Source organism: Suncus etruscus, chromosome 15 (genome assembly GCF_024139225.1).
Source record: "Suncus etruscus isolate mSunEtr1 chromosome 15, mSunEtr1.pri.cur, whole genome shotgun sequence".
In the NCBI taxonomy this organism is placed as follows: domain Eukaryota; kingdom Metazoa; phylum Chordata; class Mammalia; order Eulipotyphla; family Soricidae; genus Suncus; species Suncus etruscus.
The window spans coordinates 20,002,138-20,024,263 of record NC_064862.1 but is presented as its reverse complement, the minus strand read 5'-3'; the positions used below and the strand labels follow the sequence as shown (position 1 = coordinate 20,024,263).

General features: G+C 47.1%; 1 protein-coding gene across 1 annotated transcript; it reads right to left on the bottom strand.

Moving 5' to 3' along the window:
• Positions 1-737: 737 nt before the first annotated feature.
• CCDC63 (coiled-coil domain containing 63) lies at positions 738-21,289 on the bottom strand. Its single transcript, XM_049787768.1, has 10 exons — positions 21,132-21,289; positions 18,827-19,016; positions 16,755-16,874; positions 15,646-15,827; positions 12,073-12,254; positions 11,601-11,821; positions 9,720-9,794; positions 5,276-5,468; positions 2,952-3,152; positions 738-868 (listed from the first exon to the last, which is right to left on the bottom strand). The coding sequence occupies exons 1-10, from the start codon at positions 21,269-21,271 to the stop codon at positions 738-740; spliced, it is 1,635 nt and encodes a 544-aa protein (XP_049643725.1). The 5' UTR covers positions 21,272-21,289.
• Between the last annotated feature and the right edge of the window lie 837 nt (positions 21,290-22,126).

Here is a 22,126-nt window from a genome sequence, read left to right as displayed (position 1 = left end):
GGTCCAGGTGGTGGAGGAAGGAGTCTCAAGACTAGCACATCTCAGGATCCCCTCCACTGGGGAAGGTCAGCAGGAGACCCCCTCTCCGGTCCCCCACTTTGGTCCTCATGTCCCATGAGTCAGGAACTAGCTGTCACCTGGGGTTCCACAGAGATATGGACATATTTTGGGGGTGGTGTTCAGCTTAGACCACTCAAGGAGAGAAGATTGAGGATTAAACATACATGGAACTCTAGAGACAGACACATATAGGCAACAGAGATGGACAAACACACACACACATGTATACAGACACACCCACGAGATAGGGACAGTTGAAGCCAAAACCCAGTTATCTCCTAGGCAACCCATAGTGTGTTTATCTGCTGAACAGGGATCCCCATGTTGATCTGAGGCCCAGGTACTTTTCTTGGGGTGGACATTGGGTTTTGGGCCACACCCAGTCACGCTCAAGGGTTCCTCCTGGCTCTGTGCTCAGAAATCGCTCCTGAACTGGGGGACCATATGGGACACCGGGCATGGAACCTAGGTCCTTCCTGGATCAGCCACGTGCAAGGCAAATGCCCTACTGCTGTGCCCGGGTACTAGGAGAATGGGGATGGCTCATGACCCTTGTACCAGCTTCTCATGGCCCCTTCTTGACCCTTCCCCAGCACCAGTGAAGCATCCAGAACTAGGGAAGGAATATTTATTCACACGGATTCTGCCCGGAGCATCGTCCCTTGGGGTTGAGCCCATTACTTTCTGGACTCTGAGTCCGCCTTCTTGAGCGAGCCATCTGGGAACCCCTCCTGGTTTCCAGGGTCCCAGATGTTGAGAGTATTGAGAACCAGCTGCCGTAGGCTGTTGTGATCCAAGGGCTGATCCACTGCGCAGAGAGGATGCAGTGAGGTCAGCCCTGTCTTCCTTCTCCAGAGCCCCTCTGCCCAGCTAGAACACCCAGCCCTGGTTGAGCAGGTAAGAGTAGGAAGTTGGGGTGCAAAAATTTCTGGGGTTCAGAAAGTAGGAGGGTAGGCATGGGGTTTGAAAATGATTTGTTTGCCCCGAAGGTAGCTGTGAAGGTGAAGCTAGGCCACCATTAACAATAATGGCTCAGGATGGACACATGGCAGAAACCAATGAGTGGATGGGAAGATGAGGAGCCCCCCACTTTACCCAGAGGGGGACCCTATTTCAGAAGCCTCATCTCGTTCCCACATGAGCCATGAGGCAGTGGGTTGAAGCTCCAGAGTCCAGCAACATTCCCTGGAGGAGAAATGAGGGCCACCACCTGTAAGGGCAGTAGTGTTAGCATCCAGGCCACATGTCTCCTCTGGGCTAACGGGACTAATAAGCCACTGGGCCCAGGTCTCCATCCCATAAATTTCACAGGCCTGGGCCAAGTCAGAGAGAGGTGAGAGTGTATGCAGATGTGGGGGTGTGCCTGCATGCTTGCAACCTCTGCACACACACTGGCAGCCTCGCCTCCTCCCCAACCTTGTCCCTACCCTGAAAATACAACTCCCAGGTGCAAGGCTGCATTCAAACTTAGATCTGAAAAATCAGAGGTTCTCACAAAGAAAAATATTTGAGGGGCCGGCGGTGGCGCTAAAGGAAAGGTGCCTGCCTTGCCTGCGCTAGCCTTGGATGGACCGCGGTTCGATCCCCCGGTGTCCCATATGGTCCCCCAAGCCAGGAGCAACTTCTGAGCACATAGCCAGGAGTAACCCCTGAGCGTTACCGGGTGTGGCCCAAAAACCAAAAAAAAAAAAAAGAAAAGAAAAAGAAAAATATTTGAAACAATGCAAAATTGTTCCCCACAAAGATGCAAAATTTTGGGTAACAGATGTATCTCAGTGGCAGTGTGTGTCTTGTAAGTATGAGACCCTGGGTTTGATCCCTGGCAGCACAACAAATAAAATAAAATAAAGGAAGGGGGCCGGAGAGATAGCAGGGAGGTAAGACATTTGCCTTGCGTGCAGAAGGTCGGTGGTTCAAATTCCGGCATCCCATATGGTCCCCCGAGCCAACCAGGAGCGATTTCTGAGCATAGAGCCAGGAGTAACCCCTGAGCACTGCCGGGTGTGACCCAAAAACCACAAAAAAATAAAATAAAATAAAATAAAATAAAATAAAATAAAATAAAATAAAATAAAATAAAATAAAATAAAATAAAATAAAATAAAATAATAAAAAATAGAGGCTGGAAAGATAGCGTGGAGGTAGTGCATTTGCCTTGCATGCAGAAAGACAGTGGTTCGAATCCCAGCATCCCATATGGTTCCCTGAGCCTTCCAGGAGTGATTTCTGAGCGTAGAGCCAGGAGGAACCCCTGAGTGCTGCAGGGTGTGACCCAAAAAATAATAAAATAAAATAAAATAAAATAATATAATATAGTATAATAAATATAAAAATATACTATAATATAAGAAAATTAAATACTTTTAAAAGAAAAAGAGAGGGGCCAGAGCAATGGTGCAGTGGTAGGGCATTTGCCTTGCACGCGCTGACCCAGGACACACTGAGGTTCAATCCCCCAGGGTCCCATATGGTCCCCCAAGCCAGGAGCAATTTCTGAGCACATAGCCAGGAGTAACCCCTGAGTGTCACCCCTGAGTGGCCCAAAAAGAAAAAAGAAAAAAAGAAAGGGAGAAAGAGAAAATGCAGACCAGTTTAAAACACTTGCCTTGTATTTGTGAAATCCCAGGTCTTTTCGCCTTCACTGCAAAGCAACAACAAAAAGCAAAGTTCTCAGATGCTTTCAACCCAGAATCTGTAAGTTGCCTGAACCACCCCTTGTCCATGTCACACAGAACATGCTATGTGGTGGGTGGAATATTCTATCTGGGATGCAGTACTCGGGCTTTTTTTACATGGCTGCAGAGTTTTCTGCTGCCTGGCGGTGAACTGAGATTTACTACTAAGATGTTCTCACCACCACCTGCCTGGACCTGAGGACATGCCCAACTCACCATCCTCCAACTTGTCCAAGGGGTCAAACCCAAACACAGGAGGGATGACTTTGCTGAATTCAGATGGCTTGAAGAGGGCAGAGCCAACCCGGAAAGGGTTGGTGAAAGGCTGTAGCATCTCAGCATCTGACCTTTTTATGTCCAGGAGTCTCTTATATGACTCTCGCATGAGGAGCTCATGGGTTTTCTTTTCAATGATGGCTGGAAACAACAGGCAAAGGTGAGCATCAGGAGGCCTGGTCTGGGGAAGGCAGAAAGTTCTGAAGTGGGGAGGAAGGGAAGGGAGGGACAGGAAAGGGGCTCATGAGGGCCTGTAAAAAATAAGGTCTTTTAAAGGCTGAAGTCACAGCATAGCGATAGGGCATTTGCCTTGCATGCTGTCAACTGGAATAGATCTGGGTTTGATTCCCGGCATCCCATATGGGTCCCCGAGCCTGCCAGCACCACTAGATTTGACCAAAAAATAAAAACACAAACAAACAAATACAGAGGTCTTTTTCCTGGGTGACACCATATCTCCTAGAGGAGGGGAGCAGAGCAGAGCCCTCAAAAGGCAACATTTGGTTTCTTTTTTTTTTTTTTTTTTTTTTTTTTTTTTTTTTTTTTTTTTTTGGTTTTTGGGCCACACCCGGTAACGCTCAGGGGTTACTCCTGGCTATGCGCTCAGAAGTCGCTCCTGGCTTGGGGGACCATATGGGACGCCGGGGGATCGAACCGCGGTCCGTCTCCTAGGCTAGCGCAGGTAAGGCAGGCACCTTACCTCCAGCGCCACCGCCCGGCCCCAACATTTGGTTTCTGAGAGACAATAAAACTGTTCTAATTTATTTAGGGAAACAGGTCACACAATTATGCAGCCAATCTTTACTACTAATGTGTCATGAGGGAGAATTGGAACATGTCTAAAAGGGGGGGACCAGGGAGATGGCCCTGGGGTACATGTTTGCATGTGAGAGCCACAGACTTGATACCAGGCATCACCATGGGAAGTTCAAAACCTTTTTTACTTGTTTTTGTTTGGGGGCCATACCCAGCAGTGCTCAGGGTTACTCCTGGCTCTGCACTCAGAATCACTCCTGGCAGGCTCAGGGGATCATATGAGATGCTGGGGATCAAAACCGGGTTGGTAGCAAGCAAGGTCAACATGCTACCCGCTGTGCTATTGCTTTTTTTTTTTTAATTCTAAAAAGGGTCTTTGGGACAATACTAAATAAGAGAAAATATAACTACTCTGAGATTGGGAGATGCTGACATCCTTTGTAAACTATTGATTTGCAAACAGTCCCCTCTGCCTTGAGTCTTAGAGCCTTTGCATATTCTCCTCCTTCAGCCAAGAATACTTTTCCCTGTACCTCTCCCTGGATATTGTATGAGTGACCTACCCTTCCCACGAGTCTTCCAGAACTCAGCTCCCTGGAGTCCCTGGAATTAGTTAGGCCCTCCTCTCTTCCTTCTGTCCTTCCTTCGTAAGTGACAACTACATGCCATCAACCCAGACACTGTGGTATGTCACAGAGGTATGGAGATGGCTAGAACAAGTATGTGGTAAAGGTGACAAAGATACAAATCTGGGGCCGGAGAGATAGCATGGAGGTAAGGCGTTTGCCTTTCGTGCAGGTCATCAGTTCGAATCCCGGTGTCCCATATGGTCCCCTGTGCCTGCCAGGAGCAATTTCTGAGCATGGAGCCAGGAGTAACCCCTGAGCACTGCCGGGTGTGAACCAAAAGACCAAAAAAAAAAAAAAAATACAACTCTTGTCCCTGTGAGTCTCTGGCTGAAGGTGGGTGGGCATGAGACAGATTGCACCAACCAACATGGTGTCTCTCACTAGCGAATTACCCGTGATCATAATTCAATAATCACTGGGGCGGGGCTCAAGAATCTCATGAGCAGAGAGGACTCTATGGGGACTATTAAATATGGTTGGCAAACTATATGGTGTGAGGGATGGGAAGGGGAGCCCTGAAACCTAGATCTAAGAGTGAGGAATGACAGAACATCTCTGCAGGGGAGATGAGGTGGAAGAGTTTGGGGAGAGGTGGAGTTGAGGAGATGAGAGAAGAAAGCAGGAGAGAAGAGGAATAAAAGCATGACAGGTCCAGGGTGCCTTTGGGGAGTGTCTTATCCTGGGAGGATGGTCGCCAGGGTCAGGAGCCAGGACAGCAGTTAGGGCCTTCCATCTTCTCTGGGTGCATCCCCAGAGACACTCAAGCAATGCCCTGGGTTCAGAAGCACACAGATACCCACAATCCACCTCCAGCCCCCTGGCAGTCTGGGAGCTCACTGAGAGTCTGTAAATGAGTGCCAGGGCCCCAATTGAACTCACCCAAGTACTGAAAAAGGTTGGTATCAGTGACCCTGCCCTTATCCCCAAGCTGCTCCATGATCTTGGTAGCATCACAGTCAATGTTTTTGAGCAATGTCTTCACAGCATCCTTGAGCCTGTCCAGAGTATTGTTGATCTCCTCGCAGCTGAACTCAAACCTGTCAGCCTCTTCTGTGGTCCTCTTCAGCTCCTCCTGGTGAAACACCCCACTCTCTGCATTAGCAGGAGGCAGGGAAATACCTACCTGGGGCCCCCCATTCTGAAAATTATCCCAGAAACTATCTGAGCATCCAGGAACAGAGGAGCAGATCAAAAAACCTTGGTACATGGGCACAGTGGGATACTACTTGGGCATAAGGAGAGATGAAATCATGAGATTTGCTGCAACATTGGTGGATCTGGAGAGTATCAAACTGAGTGAAGTTTGTCAGGGGAGAGGAACAGACACAGAGTAATTTCATATGTGGGATATAAAAAAAACATTATAGGAACAAATGCAGTTGCCATGTTTGCACCAAGCCAGTTCCATAGGCTCACTCTGTTCTTGAAAAAGATATAAGCCAACCCATGAAAAATCATGGGTGTACCAACTGCATAGCTGAATGCTGGCAATCTCAGGAGGAAAAGGTAGGCCAAGCTTCCACTCTCCCAAAGCCACACCTCTTGATGCATCCATCACCCATAATCACCACTTTGCAACTCTCTGCAGAGACACTAATCTAGCTAAATTCCAGTTATTTTGGTATTTTGGTTGATATCTACAGGACTTTGGAGGGGGCGAGTGCAGGCACACACACACACACACACACACACACACACACACACACACACACACACACGCATGCACACACACTACCCTCATACTTCCAGGATACCTAGCAGCCGAAAACACAACCCACAAAAGCCTCAGTATCAGTAATAGTGTTTTGAACGCCTGGACAAATAACTATTTGTTTAATAGTGTCATTCCCAGAAGTACACACTGATTTAGATGCTAATGTGAATGTCACTTAATGTTCAGAAACGAAAGAAATAACAGAATGGAGAATGATCAGCTAGCAACAAGAGCTTACTAAACCTTCTGACAATGACTTAATGATCTCATTGGAGATATAATAATTTTTATAAATTTGCTTGTCAATGGGGCTGAAGAGGTGATGCAAGTGGTAAGGTGTTTGCATAGGCACTACCATAGGAAGGACAGTGGTTTGATCTCCCAGCGTCCCATATGGTCCCCCAAGCCAGGAGCAACTTCTGAGCATATAGGTAGGAGTAAGCCCTGAGTGTCACTGGGTGTGGCCAAGAAAAATAAATTAAAAAAATAAATTTTTGCTTGTAATTGTATTTTCTTTTTATTTTATTATCTTCTCTTCCTTCTTTTCCCCTTTTCTATTTTTTCTAAATAATTTTGCTCTTACTTATCTGAAAACAAATGTAATATAATCAACTCTGTCAACTATGTGACACATGTTCTTTAAATAAAGGAAATTGGAATAGAAAAACATGGTCAGGAAATAACTGAGACAATGGTGGAAGGAAGTAGACACTTGGGGAAGGAGTGAGGCTAGCCTGTTTAAACATTATACACAATACCTTGTCATTAATAGGATTCTAAATCATAGTTTAGAATAATGATTTTTAATAATATTTTTAATATTTTTAAACTTTTTTTTTTTTTTTGGTTTTTGGGCCACACCCGTTTGACGCTCAGGGGTTACTCCTGGCTATGTGCTCAGAAATCGCCCCTGGCTTGGGGGGACCATATGGGACACCGGGGGATCGAACCGCGGTCCTTCCTTGGCTAGCGCTTGCAAGGCAGACACCTTACCGCCAGCGCCACCTACCCGGCCCCATTTTTAAACTTTTTAATAATAAGTGTTAACTATTAAAAATTCTCTCCTGCTTAGAGTGTTTGCATTTGAAAAAAAAAAAAACAGATGTTTTGTAAAAGTCAAAAGAACAAGGAGCTAACAGGAAGGGCTTCAGGCAGGGGGCGATCCTTAGGGTTACCTGGTCAGTACCCCCAGGCTGAACCCCATAACACCTTCCTAGACCAGAAATGTAGAGAAATACCATCCTTGCCTAGGAAGCTTCAAAACATTAGTTTGCTCCAGGGGTTGGGACTGACCTAGGGTGCTATTAGAGGGTTGTTCCTTTTTGGTTCCCCTTGGAAAGATACATTTCTGGTGGGGAGTAGGGGGTTGGAGGTCCTGTGCTAAGTGATTTCTTTTCTATAGAGGAGATGGAAAGACCAGATAAGCTCTGGCCTAGATGGTGAATAATTCTCCTGGAGGATAAAGGACCCCAGCAGACTCTAAGGCCACAGCTGGAGTGACTTAATGGTCGGTCTGTGTTTTGCTGCCCCCGATTGGCCACATGGAGAATGACACCCTCCCCCTGCTCTTCCCAGAACAGGTCACAGAGCTGGGAATTGAAGATTCTGGAGAAGCATTTGCTCTGTGCTAGAACAGAATTTACAATTCAACTTATCATCCGTGGGATGATATCTTTGTCACATATTTGCTACCCTCTCTCCTCTCTCTCTCTCTCCCCTTATAAGAGAACCCTTGTATTCGGGGTGACAGTGTACCTTGCTCAAAATTCTTTGCCAAATTTTTCATGATATATATGCACTTCAGAGAAAGAACTTTTTGTCTGTCTGTCTGTCTGTCTGTCTGTCTGTTTCTGGGTCACAACTGGCAGCACTCAGAGGTCACTCCTGGCTTTGTGCTCAGAAATAGTTCCTGGTAGGCATGTGGACCATATGGGATGCCGGGATTCGAATCACCGGCTATGTACAAGGCAAACGCCCTACTGCTGTGCTCTCTCTCCAGCCCCTAGGGAAAGAGCTTTTAAACTGGTAAATTATGTTGTGCGTTTCTCCACTTTCTTCCTGCCCAGAATGCATATGTAAAGACAGGTCTCGTGGCAGCTGTAATATGACCATGAAGCATTCTTTGGGTATTTAAACCACATTCAAATGATGACAAAACAGAACAAAAATACCAGGGATAAGGATGACATCATACCAGCTCTGCAGTCTCACTTCAGCTTGTTTCTTTTGTTTTGTTTTGTTTTGTTTTGTTTTGTTTTTGGGCCACACCCGGCGGTGCTCAGGGGTTACTCCTGGCTGTCTGCTCAGAAATAGCTCCTGGCAGGCACGGGGGACCATATGGGACACCGGGATTCGAACCAACCACCTTTGGTCCTGGATCAGCTGTTTGCAAGGCAAACACCGCTGTGCTATCTCTCCGGGCCCATTCAGATTGTTTCTTTTTTTTTTTTTTTTTTTTTTTTTTGGTTTTTGGGCCACACCCGGCGGTGCTCAGGGGTTACTCCTGGCTGTCTGCTCAGAAATAGCTCCTGGCAGGCACGGGGGACCATATGGGACACCGGGATTAGAACCAACCACCTTTGGTCCTGGATCGGATGCTTGCAAGGCAAACACCGCTGTGCTATCTCTCCGGGCCCTCAGATTGTTTCTTAACAGAGTCAATCAATGCTCACCTCCTCTGTGGTTTGGGGTCCTTATTAGCAGCTGAAGACACGGTCAACCTCATATAATAGCCCAGTTCTGTGCTACTGACCCATGTATGAGTTACTGACCCATCTTTGTGCTATGGGTTCCTCTTTGTGCTTTGGGCCCATCTCTGTGCTGTTGGTTCAGTAGCTCTCTGAACGTCCCACACTTGGGAACTGGAAATACTAAGGTGCTCCCACAGTTATGAAGGTGAAAAGAATATCCACAGAGCACTTGGCCCAGTGCACAACGATTGTCTCAGAAAGGTGTACAGACTCTGAGTACAGCAGACAGAGAAGTGTCAGCAAAAGAGTAGAGGCGGAGATCTCTCTGGAGGGACCAATCTGGGGAGAAATTTCCAGATGTCCCTGAGGTGGGGCTTCTGTAGGAGGACGAGACCCTAGAGCAGGGGTCTCAAACTCAATTTACCTGGGGGCCGCAGGAGGCAAAGTCAGGGTGAGGCAGGGCCGCATAAGGGATTTTGCTTACCGAATATTCGCAATAAAAAATCGCATTAGTAAGAAAAAAATCACAAAAAAATCGCATTAAACATTTGCATACCCCAACGGAACTGCTCGAGGTATGCGAATGTTTAATGCGATTTTTTTCTTACTAATGCGATTTTTATTGCGATTATTCGGTAAGCGAATAATCGCAAATACTGCGATATTTGAAGGCCAGCCGTGGGCCACAAAATGTTGTACGAAGGGCTGCAATTGGCCCGAGGGCCTCGAGTTTGAGACCCCTACCCTAGGGAATACCCCCTCCACAGTACTTATGAAAGAGGTTCCTGGAACAAAAGGTCAGAATGAGCCAAGACAGGACTACTTGATCCTGAGAACCAAAGGACAGGCTGCCAGCCAGGAAGGAAGCTAGGTGGACAGACAAACAGAAAGTCAGGCAGAGAGGACAGTCCGACCTCACCTCCAGCCTTCTCAGCAGGGCATGGCTGTCATCCTGCGAAATCTTCTGCTGGGATCGCAAGTAGGTGATCTCATCCTGCTCGAGACAGGAACAGACGTCAGCAAAAGCAGCCATGCCCTCCGGCCACTCAGATGTCCCATCCCCAGGAGCCCCATTCCTGGGCCCCCTGTGATGCTCATACTTTCTCTGGATGTTTTTGTGTTTGTTTGTTTGTTTGTTTGCTTTGGTTTGGGAGAAACAACACCAGGTGGTACTCAGAGATTACTACTGGCTGTGCAATCAGAAATCACTCGTGGTGGTGCTCAGGGGACCAAAGACGCTGCCAGGGATCAAACCTGGTTAGCCATAAGCAGGGCAAGTGCCCTTCCCCATTATCATTATCACTCTGGCTCCCTCTGGGATGGTTTTGTTTTGTTTGTTTGGTTTTTGGTTTTTGGGTCACACCCGGCAGTGGTCAGAAATCACCCCTGGCAGGCCTGGGGGACCACATGGAATGCCGGGAATCAAACCACCATTCATCCTGAGTTGGCCGAGTGCAAGGCAAGTGCCCTACCTCTGTGCTATCTCTCCAGCCCCACCTCTAGGATGTTTCTTAAGTAAAAAGAGGATAAAAGGGGCCGGAGAGATAGCATGGAGGTAAAGCGTTTGCCTTTCATGCAGGAGGTCATCGGTTCGAATCCCGGCGTCCCATATGGTCCCCCGTGCCTGCCAGGAGCAATTTCTGAGCCTGGAGCCAGGAATAACCCCTGAGCACTGCTGGGTGTGACCCAAAAACCAAAAAAAAAAAAAAAAAAAAAAAAAAAAGAGGATAAAAGTCCGGGAGAAAAAGGTCTCTGGGGAAATCTCTAGAGCTTGTTCACCAGGATGTAATGAACAAGAAGCTCAGGAAAAGGGACCTAGTCCATCACATTGTGTCCTATGTTCTAGATGTTTCTACTTGCACCTGGACACAAACAGAAGGTCTAGGAGCACTGGATTTTCCAAAGGTGGGCTTCCCAGATGAAGTGACAATTTATGCAGCAGCAGAACTTCATGAGGAGAAAACCAAGGGTTGGGACACTGGAGGTAGTCTTGGGGTCCTGGGACTGACTGAGAGTACCTGGGGTGCAGCTAGGTGCTAAGCCTGCAGAGATGCAGGTTGGAGACCTCTTTTGCTGGGGCTTAGGATTCTGCTAAGGGATTTAGATTCTCCTGTGCATGGACATATGTTTGGGGGCGAATGTAACTGATGTGAACATTCAGCCAGATCCCTAGCTGTCTTTTCTTTATTTGTTTTTTTTTGGGGGGGATCACACCTGGCAGTGCTCAGAGGTTGCTCCTGGCTCTATGCTCAGAAATCACTCCTGGGGGACCATATGGGATGCCGGGATTTGAATCACCGTCCTTCTGCATGCAAGGCAAACACCTTACCTCCATGCTATCTCTCCGGCCCCATCCCTGGTTGTCTTTACTGCAAGGTTCTGTCAGAGCCTTTGCTCTGTTGATGTCCATTAAGCTGCTCCAGAATAACATAGCTGACTTACCTCGATTCACTGAAACTACTGATCAGCTGGGGTCTGCCAGATGTTAAGGTCAAGAACCAGAGTGTAGTTATTTCACTGAGTTCTGAGTCATAAAATATGCAGTGGGGGAGGATACAAAGCTACCTGGGGTGTGTGTGTGTGTGTGTGTGTGTGTGTGTGTGTTTGTGTTTGTGTTTGTGTGTGTGTGTGCACTGAAAATTATCACTTCAGAAAGATTAATATGAAAGATGGAGATATAGGTCAAGGCCCTTTTTTTCCCTGCTGAGTAGCTCAAAGAGGTGTTCTGGGAACCCATTTTGGAGAAGGTTGTCCCAGGAGCAGACAGGGACCAAGACCTGGAAACAAGAAATGCCCCAACCTGGATTTTCTTGACCTTCTTTTGCATCATCTCCATTTCATTGTTGAGCTCGGCGACATACATGAAGCGAGCGAAGTTCCTCTCCTCTCTGGCCAGGAAGTGATTAACAAGTTGATCCAGGTTTCCATTCTTGGTTAACTTCAGTAACCGGAAGTAGGCCATCTCCCAGCTCTCAAAACTCTCGCCCTTTCTCTTCTTTCGAGACTTCTTTGCCTTGAGAGCTAGGAACGGACAAGCCCAAAACAGTGAGAGGCACCTGAAGCATCGCTCCTGCTTCCTCTACTTCTGACACCTCGGAGGGACAACTGAATATTTCCAAGAGACGATCAAGAATCACCACAATCTTTAGTGACTTCACAAGTACCTCATTAAGTATTTACTATGTGCATGCGTGCAATATGTGTTGCTAAATCCAGCAAGTAAAAGTGAGTGTTTCCAATGGAGAGAGTGGGAGAGGATGTGGAGAGTGTACCTGCTTTTTCTCTGGCCTGTTCCTCAAATTCCAGGCGATCGTTCAGCTTAATGAACAGGAAGGATTTGAGCTTGGCCTCATGGTTGTAGATACGCGCTAGCTCTTTGATTTCCAGGCTGTGCTGGATGACTTCCTTCTGCTGACGGTCCTTCATGGCAGTCATCCGAGCTAAGGCTTCCAGCCTGGGGGAGGAAGACCTGGGTTAGCCTCCAGTGACTAACCTTCTCCTCCCAAAGCTGTGTCCTGCCTGGGTTGATGATTACTGTCTCTTTTCACCATGAGAGTTGAAGAAGCACCTCCTTGCTTAAATAACAATTTAAAGCTCTAGATCACCCCAAGAAATGATCATTCTATCATAATGCCTATCACAATCTTCAGAATCATCATATCACCATTACTACCACCACCACCACCACTATAATCATCAGAAACATATCACCATTGCCATCAAAAAGATTCTACTGGGACCGGAGAGATGGCATGGAGATAAGGCGTTTGCCTTGCTTGCAGGTCAGTGGTTTGAATCCCAGCATCCCATATGGTCCCCCAAACCTACCAGGAGTGATTTCTGAGCATAGAGCCAGGAGTAACCTCTGAGCGCTGCGGGGTGTCACTCAAAAACCAAAAATTAAATAAATAAATAAATAAATAAATAAATAAGTATCTACAACAGGGCCAGAAAGATAGCACAGCGATAGAGCTTTTGCCTTGCACGCAGTGGATCCAGGATGGATGGTGGTTCGAAGACTGGCATCCCATATTGTCCCCCTGGCCTCTTCCTTATGTTTATTCACATGGTACTGAATTCTCACGGCCCCAGGAAGAAGTCCTACAACAATGGAGTAGTGATGGAGAGCACGGACTCAAACCCAGGTCCCTCTGATTGAAAAATATGTTCTTCACAGCATGATGCTGCATCTCTTACCCATTTGGGTGTGAAAGCAAAGGATAATAACCCAGAATGAGCACTGGGAGCAGCTGTAGGAGAGGGAGCCTGGTGGGCTCCTAACTCAGTTGCATAACATCTACTATTCACATGGTTTTCCAGGCTAAGTATTTGTGCAAGCCTTGCCCTCTATGTTCTGATCTGTAAAATGGGGATAAATGCTAAGGGCAAATGGTAGGAATGAAATAAATGCTCATCAGTTTAAAGGGGACCCCAGGCTTCCGCCATCCTGCACGGGGTGGGGTGAGGGAGGGGACTGTTGAACTTCTGGCTTACAGCCTAATTAAGGATCCAAACTCCTCTCTGGGAGCCGGAAGCTTCAGCAGGCAACACAGGGAATGGCATGGCTCCATGCTGTAGGCTTTATGGCCAAGCTTAGGGGAAGATGCAGCCTCCAGCTGCCCCCAAGGCCTTCTCTCTCCTTCCTCCGGACCCCAGCGTCACCCCTGGCCGCCTGCCCAGGGTGCCAGCAAGGTGGGTTCTGGCGAGCAGTTTAAAGGGGACCCCAGGCCTCCCCCATCCCCCACCCTGCACCAGAGGGACGGGTTGGGGGAGGGGACTGGTGAACTTCCCCTCCCACTAATCCCCATTCTCAAACCGCTCAGGGGCTATTGCCCCCATACATGCAATTTATATAGATTTATAGGATATCATATAGTTTAATCCACTTTACGTTACACATTAGAGATAGTTAAATAGGATATCATAGGTGTTCATCTATGTTTACAATATACAGAATGTCTATGTTGTATTATTCCCTGCCCCCATTAGCTCACCACTTTACAGGCCCATTTCTAGTCCTTTTATTATCCTCTCTCAGCCAGCTCCCAAAATGAAAACATGGACTCTCAGCCTGAGAAGAAACCAAAACTCTGTTCCTATCAATCTATTATCAACGGACTCCTATCCTCCAACTCCCTTCACTGGGTACCTATGCTTGCTACCATAATCAGTTTCCAAGACACCCCCACTCAAAGACATTTTCTGATATGAGAGTGCTGGGAGTTGTTTACAGATTTCAGGTGGCCAAATCACAGACCAAAATGGTGTCCCAGAAACAACACCCTCCCTCCCTCTATTATTTCTAAAACATAAAAGGGAATGTGTATCTCCTTTGTATATCTCAGATGTATTCCCTTAACATCTATAACTCTTTTTTGAATATCCTCTTATATAGTGACAATTTTGTTTTGTTTTGTTTTTGTTTTTGTTTTTGGGCCACACCCGGCAGTGCTCAGGGGTCACTCCTGGCTATCTGCTCAGAAATAGCTCCTGGCAGGCACGGGGGACCATATGGGACACCGGGATTCGAACCAACCACCTTTGGTCCTGGATTGGCTGCTTGCAAGGCAAACGCCGCTGTGCTATCTCTCCGGGCCCATATAGTGACAATTTTGTCTACTGTTTTTTGTTTGTTTGTTTGCTTGCTTTTTCCCCTTTGAGATTTGTTCAATAAGCAATGCTGGTAGAAGAGTATCTCTGTATAGAATTCATGTTAGAACTAAGTTATGGAGAATGTTGGGCTTGATTCCTCAGCCCCCAGATGCATCAACAATATCTTGTGGCATTGTTTCTCTTTTGCATAGGCACATTAAAATGGGAAAATAATACATATGTAAACACAAAATTTGTAATGCAGTTAGGCCTTATACCCTGAACATTGGCATAATGATTTGACTTAGGCCTCAGAAGAATGGGCATTGCCCATAAACCCCTAAACAATGGATACCATCTATGGAAACAACCACAGTTGTCTATAACATTACCAAGATGCAAACCTCTACCAGGGAAGACCCTACCACTGCTCTGATATTGACTTACTCCAAAGAGTGCTCTCAACACCCAGACGACTTAGCAACAACCTGCTTGTAGGATAGGTCTCTCTGCATCTAATGATGAGGTGAAACTAGAGGATGCTCCACATCAGCCTGACTTTGATGAAGGAAATGCACAGAATCCAGAATCTTTAAATACAGGAACCTGACACCAACAACAGCTAAAGTGCAAAAAAGTTTCACCAGGACCATGGGGAATGATTCAGGGGTTGGGCAGACTGGTATGCCTGGAGCCCAGAGTCGGTCTTATGCCAATAAACTTCTGGGGTGAGGCCTTCTTGTAATTAGGCCAAGAATTTATTTTCCGTTTTCCCCATATTTTGCTGGGCCTATGCAAACAATGGCAATTGCCACTTTTACACCTTTACTGTGGTTTTTTTTTTTAACACTTATCCTTTAAGAAAGGGAAAAAGACAGTATACTGAACTTAAAAAAATAACTGTAGTAGAATGCCTGTCTTGAATACAGGCAGGGGATAGGAAGGAGGGAGGGGGGTAATGGGGGGTGGGAATGTTGCACTGGTGAAGGGGGTGTTCTGTTTGTGACTAAAAGCCAACTATAATCATGTTTGTAATCATGGTGCTTAAATAAAAAATTTAATAAAAAAAAAAAAGAGAGAGAAATGCTTAGGGCACCCAGTGTCACACACAGTCCCTGCTCAAAGATAGACTGAATATGATTTTAGGGTTCTCAACACTTAAGCACGAGGACAGAGATGAAGCCCAGGAGAAAGCTAGAAGCTCAGTAGAAGGCGAAGAAACTACTCAGCTAGAGGTGCTGGCCCCAGCCCACCTCTGTTTATAGGCCTGAGAAGAGAGCTCAATGGCAGAGTACATGGTTCTCTTCTGCACCAACAGGCGCTTTCTAAGTTCCTGGTAGACATGGTCATATGAGGCCTTCTCACATCGGAGGTTGTCAATCTCCTCCCGGAGCTTTGCATTGGCAGTCAGCATCTTGTCAAAATTGGTGGTGACCTGTGGAAAAATCATGCCTCAAACAGGGGTCACCTCAGACCCATAGGACCAGCTATTATTAGCCAGGGGCCACAGAATAAAGGAGCCTAAGTCAACTGCCAATGAGCTACATGACCTTTGTCAACCTTTTCCTGCATTTCAAATGCTCCCACTACCTGCCTTCCCAACTCCCTGTTTCAAGCCTATTAATAATACATTCCCTTCCACAATGATTTTTTTCCTTTTTTGGCTAAAGTCAGTGAACAATGTAGAGATTATGCATAGAGCAAAAGTAATTGCAGTGATTGAGTTACCTTTTTTGTTTTTTAATCAAGCTATGCACCCTGTCACTAATATTCCTTATTTGTTCGTTTGTTTTGTTTTGTTTGGAGACCACACCCACCAGCTTTCAGAGGTTATTCCTGGCTCTGAGCTCAGAAGTCACTCCTGTCAGGTTGAGGGGACCATATGGGATGCCAGGGATTGAACTCAGGTCTGCTGTGTGCAAGGCAAAGGGTCTACCTGTTGCGCTATCGCTCCAGTCCATCACTGATATTTCTTAGAGACACAATAATCAAAGGCACAAGCCAATTACCAGAGTCAAGTCTCTTGCTGTAAGGTCATATTTGAGAAAGCAGGAGATTTTGAATCAGGGCATGAAAAGTTGGCATCCCAGGAGGCTGGGAGATGGGGGTGAAAATTTGGAGACAATAGTAAGTCCAAATTAGAGAGCCACAAAGGCAGCAATGGGTGAATAAAGATGGATGACAGAGTAGGTAAAGGGGGTGGGCAGTAAATGCCACACAGCTGCCCTCTTAATTTGGGGACCCTCTTAACTCAGCTGAGGAAAGGGGAATATTCTGCTTATGACCCTGCAACGTCATTCTTCACTCAAGCCAAGGCCAGGAGGTCATCTGCAGAGCTAGATAGAGCGTTCGTTCATCTTACAAGATTTAAACGGGCCTCCAATGTGTGAATCTGCTTCTGGAGTTTCTGGGGATTATTGGCCTCCTGCAGCTTTGCGAAGGTTTGTTTGTGGCTGAGAATTTTTTTTTCTGTCTCAGCAATCTGAAAGAGAGAGAGAGAGAGAGAGAGAGAGAGAGAGAGAGAGAGAGAGAGAGAGAGAGAGAGAGAGAGAGAGAGAGAGAGAGAGAGAGAGAGAGAGAGAGAAAGCCCAGCTGGGTTAACATCTGGATGAGTATGAACTCCACAGTTCACTAACCCAAGAGTGCTAGAACAGACGCTGCCTTGGTCTCTCTTTTCCCATGAGCAGAATTTTAATTTCTCTCTTGGATGCTGGCTGAATTTGATGTAGCTTAGCAGCCTAGCTTTTGAAGGGTTGGGTCTGTGCACGTAAAATTCTCTTCTACCCGTGAGTGTAAATTCCACTATCCCCTAAAACCTGAAATAGGGTATAATTTCACCCCAGCAATGCATTGGCAGCCAGATTGTGGCCACAGGAGGGAACCAGTTAAGAGAATCAGAAAGAACAAATATCAGTTCAGGATCAGAGAGAGAGAGAAAGACAGAGACAGAGAGAGAGACAGAGAGTGAGAGACAGAGAGAGAGAGAGAGAGAGAGAGAGAGAGAGAGAGAGAGAGAGATCAGGAATTGATCACTTGCTTCACAAGCAGCTGACCTGATTTGATGCCAGAGCTGCATACATGTCCCTCGAGCATAGCCAGGAGTGACCCCTGAACACAGACCCAGGAGTAAGTCCTGAGCACCACCAAGTATGGCCCCAAAATCAGCCTCAAACTCTTCTTTGTTGTTGTTGTTGTTTTGTTTTTGGGTCACACCCGGCAGTGCTCAGGGGTTACTCCTGGCTCTACGCTCAGAAATTGCTCCTGGCAGGCTCCGGGGACCATATGGGATGCCGGGATTCAAACCACCGTTTTTCTGCATGCAAGGCAGCCTTACCTCAATGCTATCTCTCTGACCCAGCCCCAAACTCTTTGCTCTTTACAAACTCTTCTCTGGGGACCCTGCCAAGAGCAGTTTGCTCAAAGACAGGAAGGTTTGACTTCAGGGCTAGAGAGATTGTACAGTAAGTAAGGCACTTGACATGGCTGACCCAGGTTCGATTCCTGGCTTCCCCCTTTTGTCCCCAAAGCACTACCAGGAGTGATTCCAGAGTGCAGAGCCAGGAGTAACCCAAGCATTGCTGGGTGTGGTCCCAAAGCAAACAAACTAAAAAAGGGTTTCACCTTCTCTTTGAGTAGTGTCAGCCACCAGGATTGCATGTTTCTGGGACAGAAAGGACAGGAAGCAAGGAAGGGAAGCATGTCTTGAGGTGAGAGTCTCCATGTATTGGGGGACTCTTGAATCCATAGTGGTGGGTGAGGGATGCAGAGTGGGAGAAATGGGACCAGTCAGCAGGAAGCAGGGCAAGACCATACCCTCCACAGGAAGGAATACAGATGTTGGCACTGCCCAGAGAACATCTCCAGCTCTTCTCAACCTTTTGCAGTTGGGGAGCATTCACTACTTGGGGTGTCTTCTAAACATTCATTGGTAGGCAATGGCCAGCCAATGAGTGACTGGCAGAAGTGATGTCTGTCATTTCCAGATGGAAATATTCCATTGCCAGCCCCAGACCTTTTGCTTTACCCTGGCACCTGGCAATGTTACAGGTGTGTAACATTGTGCTGTGCCTTCAGCTGAGTGCCAGGACAAGAAGCCCTAAGAGCTGCTAGCCAATCCACAGGGGATGTATTTTTGAATCATGGAAGGAAGAAAACTTTCTTGGTGAATGCCAGAGGTAGGGGGTTGTTTGTTACTACGCACTATGCTGACCCATCCTCATGGGGACCACAGATTTGGAAGATTCTTTGAAATGCCATGGGATGCCCTGGAGCCCTCTGTGGAAAAATAGATCAGTATGGCAGGACATCAGGGATCACAGATGGTAGTAGCAGAGGTCATCATCAAGGTTAACAGTTGGCTATGGGGAGGGGGATCAGAGCTGGCCTAAGGCATGCTAGGTAATTCCACCATCCCTGTGTCAGACAGGCCCACACCTTCTGGTTCAGTTCCTCCAAGAGGGCCTTCATGGATTTGATGAGGCCCTCGTAGTCCTCTTTGGTTTGCAGTAGGAAATGCAGATCCGTGTAGTTTTTCTCATTCAGTCGCATATTTCGGGAGGACTTGAGGAGGCTCAAAAGTAGGGTGATTTCATCCTTCTCTTCCTGCAGGCTCTTGATTTCCTTCCTGTTGGAAAAGGCAGGGGCCAGCATTAGCCCCAAATGCATGTGAACCCTTCCCCTGACCCCCAACTGGACTTTCTAATGCAGCACAGCCTCTAGAATGTTCTCCGATGATGGGAATGCTCCTCTGTGCTGGCAGTGCCACTGTCTCGAGTGGTTCCAAGCACTTGAAATGCAGCCACCTGCAGAACTGAGTTGCTGGTAGTGCTTATTGCAATAATTGACAGGTTTAAAGAGGTCCTGGTGGCTTGGGGCCCCCAGAGAGCACCATCTTCCAAATCTGACCAGAGCTAGAGCACATGGTTGAGTGCAAGAGCCTCGGTTCAATCCTCACACATCACTAGGTGTGCCCCCTTCCCTCGCTGCCCCCCCAAAGACCAATAACAAAGGAGAGTTCATTAATCTGTCAGAAGTAGGCTTTCAGTTCTTGCAAAACAGTGTTCCCCAAAATGGCCAATACTGCCTCTACGGGGAGTGCTACACAGATTTATAGGGGAGAGATAGCCTAGGGTAAAATGGGGTGGGGATGCTCTCTGCTCACTTGAAGAAGATAAAAATCCTCCTACATTCTTCCGATGCTCCCTCACTCCTTCCCTCCATTCTTCCTTTTTTCCTTCTTCTTCCTTTCCTCCCTCCCTCCTTCCTTTCTTCCTTCATTCTTTCCTTTCTTCCCTCCTTCTTTTCTTCCCTCCTCCCTCCTTCCTTCCTCCTTCCTTCCTTCCTTTCTTTTTCTTTCTTCCTTCCTTCCTTTCTCTTTCTTTTTTCTTTCTATCTATCTTCCTTCCTTCCTTCCTTCCTTTTTCCTTCCTTGTAGTACTTAGAGATTCCACCTAGCTGTATGTCCAGAAATCACTCCTGGTGGGCTTCAAGGAACTATATGAGGTGCCAGGGACCAAACCCTGGTCAGCCACGTGTAAGGCATGTGCCCTCCCCGAGCTCCTATCATTCCAATCCCAAGTAGGTAAACTTCCTGAGGTGGTGCTGAGTAATTTTTCTTTCTACAAAGAAGCAGGCTGCCTGAGAAACTTGACCTAAAATAGTGTCCCTGTTGTCTGTTGATAGATTACACTTTTCTGGGAGACATAATGACCATTTCCAACAGATAGCAGTAAAGTGCTTTAAGGAAGAAACTTTCTGTAAATTCCTTCAAGACCTCAGGGAACCAGTATTCATATTCCAAGTGGATTGATTCCATGGACAATCTTAAGAAGCCCCTTCGGCCCATTTTCTGAATATCACCCATGATTTCATCAGTATGAGACATTCTTTTGTTTGGGCGGGCACACCCCGTGACGCTCAGGAGTTACTCCTGGCTATGCGCTCAGAAATAGCTCTTGGCTCAGGGGACTATATGGGATGCTGGGGGATCGAAAGGCAGTCCATCCTAGGTCAGTGCTTGCAAGGCAAATGCCCTACTGCTTACGCCACCACTCCAGCCCCTGAGACATTCTTTTAAATAATGGAATGGATAGTTTCTGTCTGTGGAAACCTTTTGAATGTAGCTAAAATAATCTGTTCCCTTGGTGATGTGTGTGGGGGGGGGGATCTTAGAAGGTTGTTTAATGTTTCTTTAGCCCCAGGAAATACCTTTGCTAGTGCTCAAAGACACACCATTATTTGTGGTAGAGTTGACAATGTTTAAGCTTTCCTTTCATACATATGCCACAAGGACACACAAATGGGGCACACAGGTCTCTCAAAATGCCCTTTGAAGTGTATCCATGATTGGCCCTTCTGCAGGAGCTCTCTGTTCCTCTGCCAGGAGGACACAAATAGTTCATCTTAGACTGTGGCCCAGCCATACTGATGCCACCAAACACCCTAGGGTCAGATACTTGGGCACAAAGTGAGCCAACCAGATTCTCCCAGATTCTGGGAACATGACTGGGAGCTTACAGGGTCTCTGTGTGACCCTGAGTCGGAGCAGGTCACCTCTCATTGCAGGGCTGAGGCTCAGAGAGCACAAACCCTAGGCTAGAAGGAGCAGGGGCAGCAATGCTTTCTTGAATCTTTTTCTGGGACCTGGAGAAGTGGCCCCTGTGTAAAGAGGCCAAGGCCCTCTGTGGCTCCAACCTTGAGCTTTCCTCTGGGCCCGCTCCACCCAGCCCACCTCACTCACTGCTGGTTCAGGTTGACCTTCTGGGAGTGCAGGTCAATGGCCTTGCGGCTTTCCACCATGTTCTTGAAATGCTGCTTCAGTTTCCATAGCTCTGACTCAGCCAGTTGCTCTTTGGCCTTCTCCAAACGTTTTGGGAACATCTCAGAGTTCTTTCTCCATAGTTTCTTTGCCTGGGTGAGACAGGAGAGGGGGCATGAGGGCATGGGCCAGGTGATAAGAGAATCTCTTCTTTCAGTTCAGGGAGGAAAGCAAGGAGATGTGCCAGGGCAGGACTGGATGTAAAAGCCCAGCCTTGGGTCATGTCATGAGCTTGTCTATTACATGGCAAACTCGCCCTGAGTCGCCCGGGCCCCATTACTCCAAACTCCATCAAGTGGGGACCTTGCTTTGTGATCTTGGGAGAGTATTTAACATCTCTGAGCCATCATGTCATCTATGAACTCTGTTGCATCTGTCCGTTGTGGGCATTAGATGAGCTCTATTTGATCCTCTTATTAGATTAGGAATAGTTGATCTATGAGATCAACCTATTAGATCTGTTAGACCTTCCACAGGAAGCCCTCAGGACACAGGAGCCACTATTACTTACTGGCATTCTCAATGACTCCTGTTTTCCCTCTTCTCAGAAATAGTCCAGACTCCAGACCCAGGACATAGAGGCCCACGGGTACCCTTTTCTCTCTCAACAATGCCCTGTGCACAGAGAGGAAAGGAAGAGAAAGGATGAACCGCATGGCCTTCCCAGACCCAGGACCCCGGGCCTCTCCTCCACCCACAGCCTAGCCCAGGATGGCTGCAAGAAGAGACTTTGGACATTTTCTTGGTGTTTATTTATTTATTTTTTTTGGTGGGGGAGAGTTGCTTGCTGGTACCACCACATATTCCCCATGATTCACTCTCAGGAGCTGGCAGACAGTTCCAAGGACCAGTCACCCTCCTACTCCTGGTGTTTTCAGGGTGAAGGCAGCATTTGCTGAATTTCCTTCCTCATTTAT

Bases quoted from the DNA above. Each gene is read 5' to 3' on its own strand.
- CCDC63 (XM_049787768.1), bottom strand. From the start codon at position 21,271: ATGTTCCCAAAACGTTTGGAGAAGGCCAAAGAGCAACTGGCTGAGTCA. The intron at 16,875-18,826 runs GTGTGGGCCTGT...TCTCTCTTTCAG, and splicing joins TGGAGGAACTGAACCAGAAG to ATTGCTGAGACAGAAAAAAA. The intron at 15,828-16,754 runs GTAAGATGAACG...ATTTTTCCACAG, and splicing joins TGGAGGCCCGTTTAAATCTT to GTCACCACCAATTTTGACAA.